This window comes from Vanacampus margaritifer, chromosome 2, assembly GCF_051991255.1.
Source record: "Vanacampus margaritifer isolate UIUO_Vmar chromosome 2, RoL_Vmar_1.0, whole genome shotgun sequence".
Lineage (NCBI taxonomy): Eukaryota > Metazoa > Chordata > Actinopteri > Syngnathiformes > Syngnathidae > Vanacampus > Vanacampus margaritifer.
In genome coordinates, this window is record NC_135433.1 from 18,506,396 (window position 1) to 18,522,796 (window position 16,401).

Below are 16,401 nucleotides of genomic sequence, written 5' to 3' on the forward strand. Positions count from 1 at the left end.
AAGTTCCTCCATCTGCATCACATAAATCTTCCAATCTTTTCAATGCCTCAATGAAAAATAAAAAAAACCCTGTGGGTTTCCTTTTAAATGCAAACATGTAGAGAAGATGCAAACGGCGAAACTCCACAATGAGCAGCAGTCTGGCAGATAGTATACAATTCTTGAAAAAGAGGCTTTACGATGTTTAATATAAATAAAGATGACATGACTTGACTTAATGGCACTCCCAGCAGAAGTTGACTTTCAAACTAAACAAATAAACAAGAATTTCAAATTGTGCATTTTAATCAACTTTACCATCTGCTAGCTGAATGCTAGCACATAATTTGAAACACCATAAATGGTGGTGGCCAAGCTGGTGGCAGTGTTAATTTTTTTTTAAAAACGCTTTAGGGGAACAAAATAAGTGCAGCAACACACATAGACAGACAGTATAGCAATACTCACTGGAGTGTATTCTTTATCCTCTACAAAAAAAAACAGCTAACATTACTACAGCTTAATGAGTTACTTACAGTAGTTGTGAAAGTGTTGTTTCTGCCTGGATGACTAAATTATGCTACCCCTGGTGGCCAAGTTGCTCACACCAGAAGGAGCCGCAATTAATTTAATCATGACACACAAACTGTTGCATTCTTAACATCCAATTTCAATCGCCATTAATGTATGTTTTTTATGAAGCACAATAGGATGCTATTTTTCTTTCTTTTCACTTTCCTTTCTTTTCTTTGGTCCTTCCTCGGGTCTCCTGGCGGCCTCACGACTCGGCTGGATTCTGGGGTATTCGGTTTGGGGGAACGATATGGGATTTTTAATAGGATTTAAAGGTGAACTAATGAGTACACACACACACACACACACACACACACACACACACATGCACATTCACATACTCACCCACGTACAAAAAACAAACAAAAAGAGAGCAATGATAATGACATGTCAAATCGATAAAATTACCGAATGAACAATACTGAGCTCTTAAGAAAAAAAAAAAAAATGCTATTTTTCTTTCTTTTTTTTCCTTTCTTTTTTCCCCTCAAATTAGCTTTTTTCTTTCTTAAATTAGTTTTATAAAGTTTTTAATTGTTTTGGAGGGGTGCTGGAATGGATTTTTTACATTTATGAAAACAATGTTTTATTGATTGAATTAGTTGGGCCCACGTGACTTTTGGCATACTAAGGCTTTGAGTGAGCATGAGCAGGTGTACCTAATAAAGTGTCCACCTCGCCTCCACAATAGGTAGATCGTGCCGTTGATTTTTTTGTAATAACAGCACAGATGTTTGATTAAAACAGCCTCTGATAAAGCACATCGCACACGCTTGAACACTTTGATTGGAACGTCAATAACGGCTTGAGCAAAGCTCACAAGCGCATCACGTCGAGAAAAGGTGACGGCGCTTCATGTCTTTGTCCAAAGTGGATTGATTTCTGAAGGTCGTGCTCGCCGCCGGTTTAAGTCGCCAGCTTGTGTCACGCCCGTCGGGCCCTTGTTCGAGTCCCGCCGGGCCGCATAACCCCTTTGACGTGTTTGTGATCGCAGCGCCTTTATGACTAGGCTCCGACACGTGCGCAGAGCACAAGCCTCTAAAACACAGTCTCTGCATTATGTGCATGTTTACACTCAGGAAATAAGCTGAACAGCATATAGCTATCTGCAGGCAACAGCAACAACATGAACGTGGACAAGTTTCACCCGTTTCCATTTCTGCCCACTAACATCCACCCTGGTGAGTTATAAATAACAAATGCATCAAATAAGTAACGGATGTGCTTGTACTTTAGAGGCGTTCTTCAAAGTTGCATTGGAGAAACTGTTCATACGTTCTTATCTTTAGGATCGGGAACATTGTGAGGACATACAGAAATAGAAATAGGGTCAAATGTAAAAATGAATAAAAAAACACTTTCTAGTGGTATTTTATAATCATTTCGTCTTACAAAATATCCGAAATACATGTGGTAACGTTGCATAAACCTGCTCGTGCAAATTAACACGGTACAGAATGCTGTGCATAATGCAGCCCAATTTTCAAAGTGTGAAGCATTTAAAGTTTTATATATAATTTAAAATGGCAAACAAAAGCATATGTAAAATCAAAAATCTGCAATTTGATGACATGGCACGGAATTCTGTGCCAAAACACACACACACACACACACACACACACACACACACACACACACGCACACACACACACACACACACCTGATTTTAAGAATATAAAGCATTTAGAGTGTTTTTAAAGTGTTACAATAATTAAAAACTAACATTATAACATATTACTAATACAATAATATATGTAAAACAAATCTGCAAATACACATGTGGAAATTACAATGTAATGAACTGTTGCGCATTACCAAATTTTAAAGTGTTCAAATATTCAATTAAAAAAAATTATATTAAAACCATAAATAATATGCATTTAGAGACAAGAAAATTGTAGACATGCCATATATGGACATTCTGTGTGTGCCTTATAGCAATATTATATATAGCTACGTATATAACGCGTAATGTTCCACAAATACAGTTGTTCTCTATTGCTTGGCTCATTTCTCGAAACAGAAATGACATTTTCAAAATACCATGGACAAACCCCAAAACCACCTTGCAGTCGTTGACATCAGAATGGCACTTCTCATTGATTTCATCAAACTGCCAATGTTTTTGTATATGCCTCGAAGTGTGTCAGTGCATCTTTGCAAATGGTTATGTACAAGTAGCAGAGGGCGCTTCCAGACATTATCCAGTGGGGTGGCCAGGGTAAGAACATCTCAGTGAAGAGAGGCCAAGATTGGCGGACATGCATGCACATATCCAGAACGACAGCAAGCAATAATTTGCGGAGCTTCATTTACAAGAGAAGGGTTCGAAAGACAAAAGGTTAACACAAAACAACTCTAAAGCTACTACACAAGGCAGATACACCAAGAGATCAAAAGTCAGAGTAGACCGTTCTCTTTCAAAAAATGAGCCAAACAAACGGAGAAAAACTAACAGCTATATATTTTACCTCATTCACTGCCATAAATTCATTAAAAAAAAAAAAAAAACATTATTAAAAATTAGGGGCGACAGGCGATTAAGATTTTTAATTGTAATTAATCACATGATTTCAATAGTTAACTCATGATTAATCACAACTTTTATATCTGTTCTAAATACAATAAAAAAAAGTCTAGGTATTTATACTCTTGTTAACAAAAGTGGAAAAAAAAGAAAAGTTAAACTAATAGTAAAAGTTTAAATGAATTTTGGACTTTTATAGCCGTCAATGGCAGTAAATGAATTAAAAAAGAAAAGAAAACATTATTAAAAATTTTGGCCGTCAGCCGATTAAAATTTGTAATCAGAATTAATCGCATGACTTCACTAGTTAACTCACAATTAATCACACATTTTATATCTGTTCTAAATGTACAATAACAAATTCTAGGTTTTCATACTGTAGTTTTTTTTAAACTAATAGAAATAGTTAAAATGAATTTTTGACGTCTATGGCCGTCAATGGCAGTGAATGAGTTAATTTAAAAATATGTAATTATATATAACTCTCTCTCTCTCTAGCAATTCAATTGTTATGTTAATTTCAATGGAGAAAGGGTTCACAGAAGATACGGTATTAAAATCATATTTCAAGGCACTGCTGTTTTTAATGATTGCTTTTTTCTATTAGTTACAGAGACCAGAGACTTCACCCCCTTTATGGAAGGCTGCGTGCTGTTGAAACCTGACACCAAGAACATCAGAAATGGAGCAATGCCCATGAGGAGGTTCTGTGGCACCATCCCAATTGTTGCCGAACCCAAACAGCCGCCACTCGAGGCGGCGCAAACTATACCTGAGACCAAAGAGCAGATGTCCCAGAAGGCGCTGTTGGTCAAGAAGACCAAGTGGCAGACCACCCCAAGACAAGACGCCCTCCCCAAGGAGCAGAGAACGGAAGCTGCCGAGGCGAGCGTTCTTCAGGTCAAAAGGACTAGTAAACGAAAAGCAGCAGCAAAACCAGGGTCCCCCACAAAAGGGCAAGGACTCGACGTCACCGAGGTCTCAGCCAAACCGTTGCCTGCTAAAAGGCCTAGACGCAAGTCCAACACCAAACCGGAGACCCTCGCCAAGGAACCCACCACCGAGCTGTCTGTCAAGGCCCTGCTGGCAAAAGTCCTAAACAGCAAATACAGTGGAAAACCCGAAGTGGCCGTCGTCGCAAAGAAGCCGCAGGTGGATGTCAGCGAGGGGTCCGTCAAAGCTCTGCTGGCCAAGCTGACCACCAAAAGGAAGTCCAGCACTAAAGCGGAAGCCCAAAAGCAAACCAGGCAACCTGTCAAGAATGTCGCCCAGAAGGCCGCCACCATCCCGGCCTGTCCCTGCTGCCCGCCCGCCTTGCAACAGGCCGACACCACCCGAAGTAAGTTCAGATCATCAGAGCACTGGATTTAGGATTTTGAAAAATGATCCAATTGCAATTTTTTTCCCCCTCATTATTGTGATTATGCATGTAAAACATGACAAATCCCATGTATTCTTTTAACAAACACAATCAATACATTGATGTGTAGGAGAATACAAAATAACAGATTTATTATACATAACTGTTTTGGTCTTACATGTTGCGCTAAAATAAAGGCAAATGAGTCATAAATTAATATGAAAATCAGTTTATGTATCTCAATTGGAGTTTTTACATTATGCTTTTGACTTGCAATCTTTTAAGCATTCACCATGACAACGTCACAAAATTCTACCAAACAAGTGTGGTTTAAATTGAAGTCTCTAAATCATAGATCAATCAGTCAGCCAGTTAGTCAGTAAATACAGGCTCTGGAAAAATCTAAATCCAGACTGAACCAGATAAGTGCCGCATATGCATTAGCATAATCGTTTGTATATCTCCCCCCCAAAAAGAAAAAAAATCAATTCGTCTGTTCCAAGGTAAACAAAGCCAAATCCAATTTTGTGTTGGCAGCATTGTTTGTGCAGAAGTATCAGCAACTGGAGAAGCTTGGAGAAGGAGGTTTCGGATCAGTGTATGCTGGATATAGGAAAAGTGACTATTTTCCAGTAAGTGTTACAAACACAATTAGTTCTCATAGAATACTAACTAACTATATGAGTATCCCCATAGGTGGCCATCAAATACATCCCCATAGAAAAAGTGGAGAGCGTCTTTTTGGTAAGTAATTAGTCTCATTGTTTACTTCTATCTCATGAATTATATTCGCTAGCTAACAGCCAATCAGAGTGGTTTTCACAGACTGCCAACGCCATTCTGGATACAGCTCATTTACTGAAATTACAAAACAATCTTTCTGGTTTTTTTTTACTTAATTTTGATCCTGCTTGTATTATGAATTTGTTGGGCAAGATTTGTCAAATGTGCATTTTAAAACCCTGACACTGGATAATATTTCTTTTTCCATAGTACATCAACGGAAAGGTCCAGAAGGTGCCCTTAGAAGCATGGCTCATGCTGCAAGCGTCCTCGTTAAAGAACGCCGACGGCTCCTCTGCAGTCGTCCTGCTGTTGGACACGTACGACCTGGAGAAAGAGCTGGTCCTGGTCATGGAGAGGCCCGTACCTTCTGTGGACCTCTTCACTTTCAGAACCAAATACAAGCTCGGTCCGTTAGAGGAGTATGAAGCGAAGGTAAAGAAACTCAATGCACACAGCTGACTTCTCGTACAGTACAGATTACTGTCAAACAGCTCCTTCAAACTGGAGACACATGACATTTCATCTGCCTGTTAAAAGCAGGATCCTTGATAGTCTAGTGGTTCACATAGCTAAGCCTACATTCAACAATGGTCCATCCCAAAGGTTGAGTGAAAAATCTAAAAATGGGCCAAGCTGCTACCTCCATTTTGGACATATTTATAGCCAATCATTTTGTTTGGAAGATGTAGCTAAAACTGGAAAACTTGCTTGTGTAGTGGTTCCTGTTGGTTATCATTGTCCATTAACAATATAAACAAAAATATATATACTGCTGAATGAAAGCAAATCTTAACTGAACACATTAGTTGGAGCCACTTCTTTCACAAGACTACCCAGCAACATGATCACAAAACGTCCCCTTGTTTGTGTTTGTCAGAACATAATGAAGCAGCTGGTGGACGCCGCCATCAAAATGCACGCCGTCAACGTTTTCCATCGGGACCTGAAGCAGAGGAACATCTTGTTGGAAGCTACCTTCAGTCTCCCCCGAGTACGCCTCATAGACTTCGGCTGCAGCTGCTTCGTAAACGAGGAACCCTATCGAGAATATGCCGGTAAAGCAGGACTGGATAATCACTCAGGATAATCTTTAGAGATATCCGATAATCGGGCATTTGTTCATTTTAATCAGTGGGTAAAAAAATCCTTCACTCACCACATGACAGACAGAACGGGATAATCGCTCAGAATAATCTTACAAGACATGCCCCAAAATATTTGTTGTACTTTTCTTACAGGAACCTTACGCTACGCCCCTCCAGAATACGTCTTCAAGCGGCCGTACAAGGCCGGCCCGGCCACCGTTTGGCAACTCGGCGCGCTGCTCTTCGAATTGCTGGATGGAACCGAACGTTTTGACACGCTCATGTTCCTCTTTAAGGGCCTCACGTTGAACCGGGTACTATCTCAAGGTAAGCTATTCCTGCAGCTCTTGATAGACCTTTTCATGTTTATTTTAAATGGGGGGCAAAACAATGGCCTTCATTTACATTTCAACCAGTACGTTGATTCAAAATCAGGGGTGGTGGATATTTTGACATAACATAATAGTTGAGGGACTGGCTAATTGATTTTTCCGTTGCTTGAATTTATGGCATAGTTAGTTAGCGTGCTATAAGAGCTGACTTTAGCTAGCCATGTATGTATTCCTAAGTTACATGAAAGGCAGCCCAACCAAACATTTCATACATACCCATAGTAAATAAGAAATGTCCCCCACAAACCCTATGATATGACACTTTGGCTCCCAGTTTGTCCCTTTAGAGAAGTGACTACTGTGCCTCAAGACAGTCTTGCGATCTTTTCTGTACTATTTAACAACGTAGCATCCATTCAATTTAACCTCCTCAGCCACAGGTGTTGCTGGATTCATTTTCCTTATTTATTTTTTAATTGAGGAGGAAAATGCCTTTTAGTGTGCAGTAAATTCTCTATCACAGGTCCCGCTATTTGCCAAATATTTGTGCTTGCCCTCATTTATTTTAGATGTAGTTCCACTGTCAGCCACTAGATAGAGACACACTATTATGTTTGAAATTTAATTTGAAAGAGGATGAATGAAAACAGGAACTACTTTACTTCAAGCGCAAGTTTTTTAAACGGCTGCAGGTTTTTTTTTTTTTTACAATGCAGGATTTTGGACATGATTATTAATGTACTCTAATTGTATATTGCGAGATGATAAGTTTGGGAAAAAATAGGATTTGTTTACTGAAAAGACACAGCGGTCGACACATTATAACCCTGTACAATATTTTTCTCTCATCTATTGACAATATTTTTCTCTCATCTATTGTTATTGCTCTCTCAATTCATTATGCTTTAAATTTCCTCATATTATTTAAAAAATCTGTTGAAAGACCTTAAAAACGATTGCTGTAAATTAAAACATGCATAAGGAGTATTTAAAATGGGTATTTCTATATCGCGCAACCCCAAGCACATTGTTTTCAGTTTAAGTCAGTGGTAGTCAATCATTTTATTGCCAACCCGAAGTACCCAGGCCTATATTGTTTACAAACATTATGAAAAGGTCTATGAAGTTAAGTTTTTCCCTTCCACTGCCGACAGCACTCTTTTTTGTTCCCCGTTCAGATTGCAAAGACTTCTTATGGATTTGCTTGACGTCAGACATGGACCAGCGAGCCACCTTGGAGCAGATGCAGTGGCATCCGTGGCTCCTCTGATTCCACTGATGTGCCCTGAAAAGAAGTTTTGCCAGTGTATTGAAACTTGAGCAGGCAATCATGAACAGTTGATTGGTGTGGAATCTTTTTTTTTATTTGTATTTTTTTTTTTAAATATTTTTTACATGAAAACAAGATGGTCCCAAAAGCCAAGAAAGAGGACATACCTGATCTAAAACTTGGTGCAATCAAGTATTTATGCTGGCATAACTACACGTATCATTAAACGTTTGAACTGTCGTGATCCATGTAAAAATATTGAGAGTCGCGATATGGCCATTCATGTTTCTGAGTGAACTTGAAGCCGTCATGGCTCTAACCCTTAATGCGTTCATTTTTCCGAGTGAACGTGGATGCATCATTGCTCCACCCCTATCCGGGCTGGAAAGCTAATGCTAACCATCGACAGCGGCATACCAGCACGCCAAGTGAACACACCTGCCGTTTATCTCTCGCTTTTAAAGCCCACCGAGAGCAACTATAACTGTTAGTGTGGTGCAACTCTGACGGTTTCGTTTGTCCATCTTATTTTGTTGACAACTTCACCTCAGGACTTGCTGTTCCACTCGCTAACGACACTTGGCTAAAAACTCCTGCTTGGGTAAGACTTGACTGTCCTGTCCTGTTTTAACCGCACTCTGTTCACAATTAACTATTAAATGACTAATTTTAATGAGAGCGTCAGTTGCAATTTGTTTATTTTTAATCTACAAGTCAGACTTTTTCATTTTAAAGCCGCTGGCGCTACTCTTGCTAGTTAGCGTGCTAGCTGTAACAAGACAGGTGAGGAAAAAGCAGTTTATTGTGCAAATAAATTGAAATATAATGCTCGCAAAGAAGCACTGATGACTCCAATGTGCCTTTGGGGTGTTTATGCACCAAAGTGAACATATTGCCCGTCACTTCATTTTTTTTTTTTTTTTGTAGTTGACGACCCCCCACGGCTCCCCCACTGGACTTCTCTTCCACTTTTCTGATGTGTGGATTTGTGGATCCACACCCTGGCGCGTTAAGACAGCTCTCGAGCTCGTCTGGAGCACCACAGTCCCACTGTGTACACCCCCAACCCACCTGCTCATAGGACCACCACTGTCCAAACAACGCCCCCTCCCAGAAAGACTACTATGCCTTTGGGTCTGGGAAGAAGGAAGAAGGCGTCCCCCTTGGTGGAAAATGAGGAAGCGGAGCCCATCCGCGCCGGTCTCAATGTGGACGGTTTGGACGGAGGTGGCATGGTGGGCTTAGGAGAGGGGGCCACCTCGGAGGGTTTGCCCCCGCCGCCCAGCAGCATGCGGCCACGTCTCATCTTCCACACGCAGCTGGCGCACGGCAGCCCCACCGGTCGCATCGAGGGCTTCAGCAACGTGCGGGAGCTCTACGCCAAGATCGGCGAAGCCTTCGGGATCCCTCCGGCTGAGGTGAGTCGCCGACCAGACACTTTATATCATGAAGACCTTAGCAACATTACCATGTTTACTCTTCTTCCACAGGTGATGTTTTGCACGTTGAACACCCATAAGGTGGACATGGACAAACTGTTGGGAGGCCAGATTGGCTTAGAGGACTTTATCTTTGCCCACATTAAAGGCCAAAAGAAAGAAATTGAAGTGTTCAAAGGGGAGGATGCACTCGGCTTGACCATCACTGACAACGGAGCCGGTTATGCTTTCATCAAGGTGAGGCACTTTTGAAAACACTTTTGCAGTGAAGTTTAAGATCACACAAAACTGGTGGATCCGCAACCTAAAAGCACATCTGTCATTCATCCACCATTAGAAAATTAAATAACTTAAGCATCTTGTGAAATTAAATACATGAATTTGTGTTGCGAGAATTGAACACTCAGGCATACAAAGTCACATTTGTTTTTTTAGTTTGTTGCAACCTGCTTCTTCCGTGACAATCATTTTATGTTTTAATTAAAGTGGTACATTATAATACTGTTTAAGAGGAGCCTCAAAACATGACACACTCGCAGTTTTCTGTTGCAGTGTGTCGGCTGATGTACAGGGCTCAATCACTCAATGTGTGGAAAAGCCTACTGGAACAGTTGAACTTTGAGGTTAGGTTAAGAATTTCCAAAAGCACCCATATTTAAAAAATAAAATAAAATATAAAATAAAAAATAAAACTTTTTGATAGGTGAATGACATCATCTGATGCTACGATGGTTTGTGCTGCAAGATGTGAGTACAGAAATGTTCGAAAGCCCGCTGAAACATCTGAACAAGGCTATAAATAACTTTATTTTTTTAGGACCATATTTGCTGATCAATGGCGTCATTTGAGTTGAGCAGTTTTTTTGTGGGTTAAATCCCAGCGATCTGAAACAAGGGTTTATCTAAACCCTAAAAATACAATGGAGGAGTTGTCGGGATGCAACTATTGAATATTTGAATATTCTACTGAAAATTATATCAAATAATTTAATATTTTGGTAAATGAATTAAGCTTATAACGCTTTCTACATCATGGTGCTTAAATTGCTTGACAATGTGTCACATAAAATGTTTTTACTTTATTAAAAAAATGATTTTAAAATGTGTGTGTGTGTGTGTGCTGCTCAAAAGTTTGTGAACACTGCAAGCATGGTCAGATTTTTTGTATAAAATATAAAAATAACCTGATTAAATGTTTAGTCATACCCAAATCTACAATGCTGACCATTGAAAATAATGGTCTTGAACAAAAATAATGATATTGTCATTCATTCTTGAACAAAAGTTGTTAAACAAAACTCTGATTTCATGGGTGCAAATGTATGTGAACCTCTCCCTTAACCCCTTGACATTGCACCTCCTTTTGCAATGAGAACTTCATCCAAACACTTTCTTTAGTGATTTATCAGTCTTTCACATCTACTTTGGGGGAATTTTTGCCACTCTTCCTTGCAAAATGCAGCCAGTTGAGAGAGGTTGGATGGGCGTCAAAGCATAAACTGCCCGCTTCAGGTCCCGCCACAGTATTATGAAAGAATTTAAGTCAGGATTTTGACTGGGCACATCCAGAACATGAATCTTGTTGTTCTTCAGACATTCCTCGGTTGTATTGCTGGAATGCTTTGGATTGTCATGTTGCACGATCCATCGTCTACCAGGATGCAACTTCACAAAGGACGGCTTCAGGTTATGTTCTAGGATTTCACAATATTCCTCTGAATTCATGATTCCTTGGACTATGTGGAGTTGTCCAGGTCCTGAGGATGAAAAGCCAGCCCAGAACTTAATATTCTCACTCCCATGCTTCACTGTAGGGTGAAGTTTTTTTTGCTGGTATGCAGTGTTGATTTTTCACCAAACATGACTTTTAGTTGTGACCAAACACAACACACACTCATCTGTCCACAGACGGGACTTCCAAAAAGCTTCAGGTTTGTCCTGTTACACTCTGGCAAAGTTGAGATGGGCAGCTTTGATCTTTTTTTGTGAGCAGAGGCTTCTACCTAGCAAGCCTTCCATGAAAGCCTCATCGATTGACTTTTCTTCTGATTGTTGAAGCATGCACATGTGTCCCAGATGCAGCAAAAGAGCTCTGCAAATCCCTTGATGTGATGTTGGAGTTGGCTTTTTACCTGAATTATAATTTCTTGTGGGCCTTGCTAATATTTTTAGAAGGTCATCCACTTCTAGGGCAGCACGGTGGCTGACTGGTTAGCACGTCCCCCTCCCAGTGCAGAGGACGTGAGATCGAGTCCGGGCTTCGGCCTTCCTGGGTGGAGTTTGCATGTTCTCCCCGTGCTTGCGTGGGTTTTCACCGGGTACTCCGGTTTCCTCCCACATTCCAAAAACATGCATGGCAGGTTAATTGAACACTCCAAATTGTCCCTAGGTGTGAATGTGAGTGTGGTTGTTCGTCTCTGTGTGCCCTGCGATTGGCTGGCAACCAGTTCAGGGTGTACCCCGCCTACTGCCCGAAGCCAGCTGGGATAGGCTCCAGCACCCCCGCGACCCTTGTGAGGAAAAAGCGGCCAAGAAAATGGATGGATGGATCCACTTCTAGGTTGGATTGTAGTCATTTTCAGTGTTCTCTACTTGCAGATGATCTGCTTCACAGTGGAATGATGAAGCTCAATTTTTTTAGATGACTTTATAGCTTTCCCCAGACAGATGTGCTGTCACTACCCACTTCCCAAGATCCCCTGAGATTTGTCTTCCTCTCAGCATGACTGACCTATATGGGTTCACCTGGGTGAGACTAAAGTGATGTGGTTTTGTCTCTGTTTCAGTGATGCACAATTTCTCTGCTAAACCTCTCATTTCATTGGTCCATTTCAGTGGTTAGTTTAGCTACCAATTTGTCCTACCTGATCCTACTTGACTGCTTGTTTTAAGCAATGAAGCTCAGGGTTGGTTCACTTACTTTTGCATCTACACGAATTGACCAAAAACTTTTTTTTAAATTTTTTTATTTTTTTATTTTGTTTTGACTACACAATTGATTAAAAAAAAAAAGAACAATGCATTGAAATGCTAAACCGACACCTGTTACAAACCTTTGAGCAGCAGTATATATGTGTGTGTATATGTTAGTTTCTGTTGAAATATGGCTCCACTCCTCCAGAGAATCCGCGAGGGCAGCATCATCCACCAGATACAAGTGATCAACGTGGGCGACATGATCGAGTCCATCAACGGCCATCGCCTAATTGGCTGTCGACACTACGAGGTGGCCAAGATGCTCAAGGAGCTGCCCAAGGGCAAGGACTTCACCATCAAGCTGGTGGAGCCCCTCAAAGCCTTCGGTACGGTGTGCGAGGAACCAAAATGTCACCGGTTGTGCAATTTATCTTCCCATTGGTGTATTGTATTTGTAATTGACTGTTGGCTGGCTGCGTGAAGATATGATCAGCCAGCGGTCTGGAGGCTCCAGGTCATCGTCGGGGGTCCAGCTGGGCACCGGCAGGGGAACCTTGCGGCTGCGCTCCAAGGGTCCGGCTACCGTAGAGGAAGTGGTGAGCTCTCGTACTGAACTGTGGACTCTCATCAGTTGAAAATTTCGAAATGATGAGTCTTCAGTGTGTGTTGTTTTGTTTGTCACCCCCACCGTCTCCCCCCTAGCCCTCTGCTTTTGAGGAAAAAGCCATTGAGAAGGTAGACGACCTGTTGGAGAGCTACATGGGCATCAGAGACAGCGAGCTGGGTATGCACAGTACATGGATTACTTGAACTGGTGTCAGTGTGAAACCTTGGTGCTCCAATTGGAATTTGTTGAAGAGGCTCGGGGAAACACATGCATTCTCTCTGAATGGAGTCTATTATAGTTTATTGGCTGGTTATTTCACTCCACTTGGCAGCAAAAGTTTAAAAGAAGGAATATGGAAATGCTAGCAGTGTAGCAGCTTTGATGTGTTGTCGTGCATGCATGTTGTTCATATCCTTTAGAGCCGTCCTAAAATTGAGTAAATTCCTGTTTTATTGCTATAAATTCTCATGAGTTCCTGTTGTTTCCCATTGACATATTTCATCTTAAATTCCATTAATTTTGCAACTCTTATTGTAATTCTTCCAGCGGCCACCATGGTGGAGCTGGGAAAGGACAAAAAGAACCCCGACGAGTTTGCAGAGGCTCTCGACGAGACGCTGGGAGACTTCGCCTTCCCGGATGAGTTTGTCTTCGACGTGTGGGGCGCCATCGGCGACGCTAAGGTCGGAAGGGTGTGAGCCGCATGTGACTTTGCGGAACCCGACAGACTTGTGTGTATGTGTGGTCACTACTTGGAAACTCTGCACAAAAGGGTTTGTTTTTATTCACTATAGTGTATACTGCTGCTGTTTATTTTGTCATTGGAAGAGACTTGCCTGGCAAATATTCTCACTCAGTGATAGAAAGCAAGCGATGAAGTGCTTTTATTTTTCTAACTCGTCTTACTGTGGTTCCCATTCACGAAGGAGTATTAGGGCCATCCTGCAAAGTCAAAATAATTGCAAAACTGTTATTATATTAATATTTCGACAGCAGCTGTAGTTTTGAGCTGTTAGTGAAAGTTTATAGTAATTGTCGTATTCTTTCAAGATGAATCTCAAATCATATTAAAATTAATGGAAGTTCCATTATTCAATTTCAGTGCCCACAAAAAACACCTACATACAGCAATATAAATTTAATAGAATGTAAGGAATTATACAGTTTGCGCCATGATGATTCAATGAACATTGATTCACTCTACAGTGCAAGACATATAGATGTAATACACGTAGATTTGATGATGTAACACAGTAAAGCATTGAAAAGAAGTTGTAAAAATATTAGTTGTTTTTTGCAGAGGATAACGATTGTTTGACTGAGTGTTGTTGAATACTCCGCGTCTGTTGCTACCGTTTGTGTTAAAATAAAAAGTTCACTATATGCCAAATTGCTGCTTGTAGCGATGCTTACTACTGCTATAGCTAGCGCTCATTACTCCAATTTTTGCTCTTAAGACAAAACATTTGCCACGTTGCAGTTGGAAAAACTCCTGACAGTAAATTGGGCCACATTTATTTCAAGAGATAGAATTTGTAATGTGAGAATTAAATGGTAAAGATTTGACTTTAATCTAAGACATCTGTTTTATATATATATATATATATATATATATATATATGGTTTTTGAAAATATATGATTTTATTCTTGTAGAATTACCTTCATTTCCCACTTCCTTGTTTTTAATAGCTTGCATAAAAAAAAAAACGGACCAAAAACCACAGCATGGTGAACGACTCCTGCGTTCCGTGTAGGCAGTGTTTTGAAGGCTCCTGAAAATCCTGATCGCAGGCTGAGACCTAACTAAATGGCCCGTCCATCTAAAACAGGGGTGGGCAAACTCAGTCCTCGAGGTTTTGGATGTTTCCCTTCTCCAACACAGCTGATATATAATCAGCTCATCAGCTAGCTCTGCATAAACCTGATAAAGATCCTGTTGATTGGGATCAGCTTGTGTTGGAAGAGGGAAACCTCCAAAACCTGCAGGACTCCGGCCATTGTGGACTGAATGTGCCCACCCCTGATCTAAAAGAAACCAAAAGTAAAGCAAGGCAGCATCGAGTTGGCAAGAAAGAAGTTATCCTTAACATGGAGTGAACTTTACACAGTTTCTATAATAAATTGAAAAAAGCTAAATGTCCATATATATATATTTTTTTTAATAATATTTTTTTTGTAATAGTTATCTTTTAATCTTAATGTTTTTCTTAAGCATACCACTTTATTCTCAAATGTACAACTTCAATCTAAAAAAAAAAAACAAAAAAACTTAAACATTCCCAAATATAACAATTTATTCGTGTAATATTAGTCATTTAATCTTGGAAATATAAATTTCTCAAAAACATACTTTATTTTCATAGTATTACTAGTGACTTTTCCTTTAAAACAATTGAACTTTAATCCACGATCTTTTTTTCCCCCTCAACTCCGAAAACATACATTTATTCGTTTATAGCTACGACTAGCAGTGTAATTCTTTTGTTCTTTTCAGTGTTTTGGCCCTAACATTCCTTTGTAGGTATGAAGGAATACGTGTGTGTGTAAGCATGGAGATGAGCTTTGTGAACGTGCATGCTGTTTGTCGTCGCTACAGCAGCGCAATTATTAATGCAGACGTGAGAAATCAGGCAGCCATTTCAGGCCTTCAAGGGCCAAACATGTCTTAAATGTGTTTTTTTGGTTGTAACAATTCCTCTTGAGTTTTTGTTTTTCGACTTGCATGGTGGGCTGTATATTGGTCGCCCCACCCCCTTTGCACTCAGATAACACAAAAGTTAATGTTACATAGTTGTGGTGACGTTACAACAGACGCTCCGTTGTACCTGCAGTGTTGTTGTACCGAACCTCTCTGCTCGCTCTTTTTCAAGCATGTTGTTATTTTTTTTTTGTATCAACTTAGCTCTTTGTTTGCTGTATTTTACTTAGAAGAGGAAGTGGGGTGTCAAAAAGGTTGTAGTAAGTGTTGTTTTCCACACGTTCCATGCTGTCATCAAGGTGACTGCCATATTACTTTTGGTAACAGTGTTACCTATTTACACAATATATTGTAAAAAGGCAGTGTTTGGTTGCTTGTTTTGTTAGGGACAGAGATGCAGTTTAATTCCCATGCTTTTTTTTTTTTTTTTATGGCATTGGCTAGCGTTTTTATACGAAGTGATGTTGGTTTGGAAGGAGGTTGTGTGTTTTCTAAACATGACCCAGTGCTGTGGAAGTAATGAAAGTTAAGTTGCCAAAAACTTTTTATTTTTTTTTATTTTTATTGAATACATCTAAGTACATATAGGAGGAAGTCTACTGTTACTAGAAACTACTCCTGTCGTGTCTTCTTGCTGTTTTGGGGAAAAACATGTTTGTCTGTGTGGGCAGCATATGTTTCGATAGTGACGCAGAATTAAGAAGCTGTTTTGTCATTCACATTTTGGAGATGATGTTACTGAACGCTGACAACAACAAACATGGCTTTGTATGACACATTTCATGTCCAATTATATTGCAGTTCTAATCATAACCAGGTGGTTGTTTT

General features: G+C 40.2%; 1 protein-coding gene across 2 annotated transcripts; it reads left to right on the plus strand.

Moving 5' to 3' along the window:
* Positions 1-1,199: 1,199 nt before the first annotated feature.
* On the plus strand, positions 1,200-16,386 carry gipc1 (GIPC PDZ domain containing family, member 1). 2 transcript variants are annotated; one of them, XR_013291132.1, is made up of 9 exons: positions 1,200-1,733; positions 3,687-4,418; positions 4,977-5,071; positions 5,136-5,183; positions 5,433-5,657; positions 6,103-6,280; positions 6,464-6,637; positions 7,821-8,513; positions 8,840-9,024. XR_013291132.1 is itself a non-coding variant. In XM_077557541.1 (7 exons), exons 2-7 carry the CDS (start codon positions 9,037-9,039, stop codon positions 13,570-13,572), a joined length of 1,008 nt encoding a protein of 335 aa, XP_077413667.1. In that variant the 5' UTR covers positions 7,919-8,513; positions 8,840-9,036; the 3' UTR covers positions 13,573-16,386. The 2 variants fall into 2 exon arrangements, 1 of the variants encoding a protein (XP_077413667.1); XM_077557541.1 differs by lacking the exons at positions 1,200-1,733; positions 3,687-4,418; positions 4,977-5,071; ... (2 more) ...; positions 6,103-6,280; positions 6,464-6,637 and adding exons at positions 9,403-9,588; positions 12,473-12,653; positions 12,751-12,863; positions 12,970-13,051; positions 13,421-16,386 and having other exon boundaries at positions 7,919-8,513; positions 8,840-9,330.
* Positions 16,387-16,401: the final 15 nt, after the last annotated feature.

What these genes read in the sequence shown, in the direction of transcription:
- gipc1 (XM_077557541.1), top strand. Translation starts at nt 9,037, where the DNA reads ATGCCTTTGGGTCTGGGAAGAAGGAAGAAGGCGTCCCCCTTGGTGGAA. An exon ending in GGAGCCCCTCAAAGCCTTCG is followed by an intron (nt 12,654 to 12,750) that starts GTACGGTGTGCG and finishes GGCTGCGTGAAG; the next exon opens with ATATGATCAGCCAGCGGTCT. An exon ending in CGGCTACCGTAGAGGAAGTG is followed by an intron (nt 12,864 to 12,969) that starts GTGAGCTCTCGT and finishes TCTCCCCCCTAG; the next exon opens with CCCTCTGCTTTTGAGGAAAA.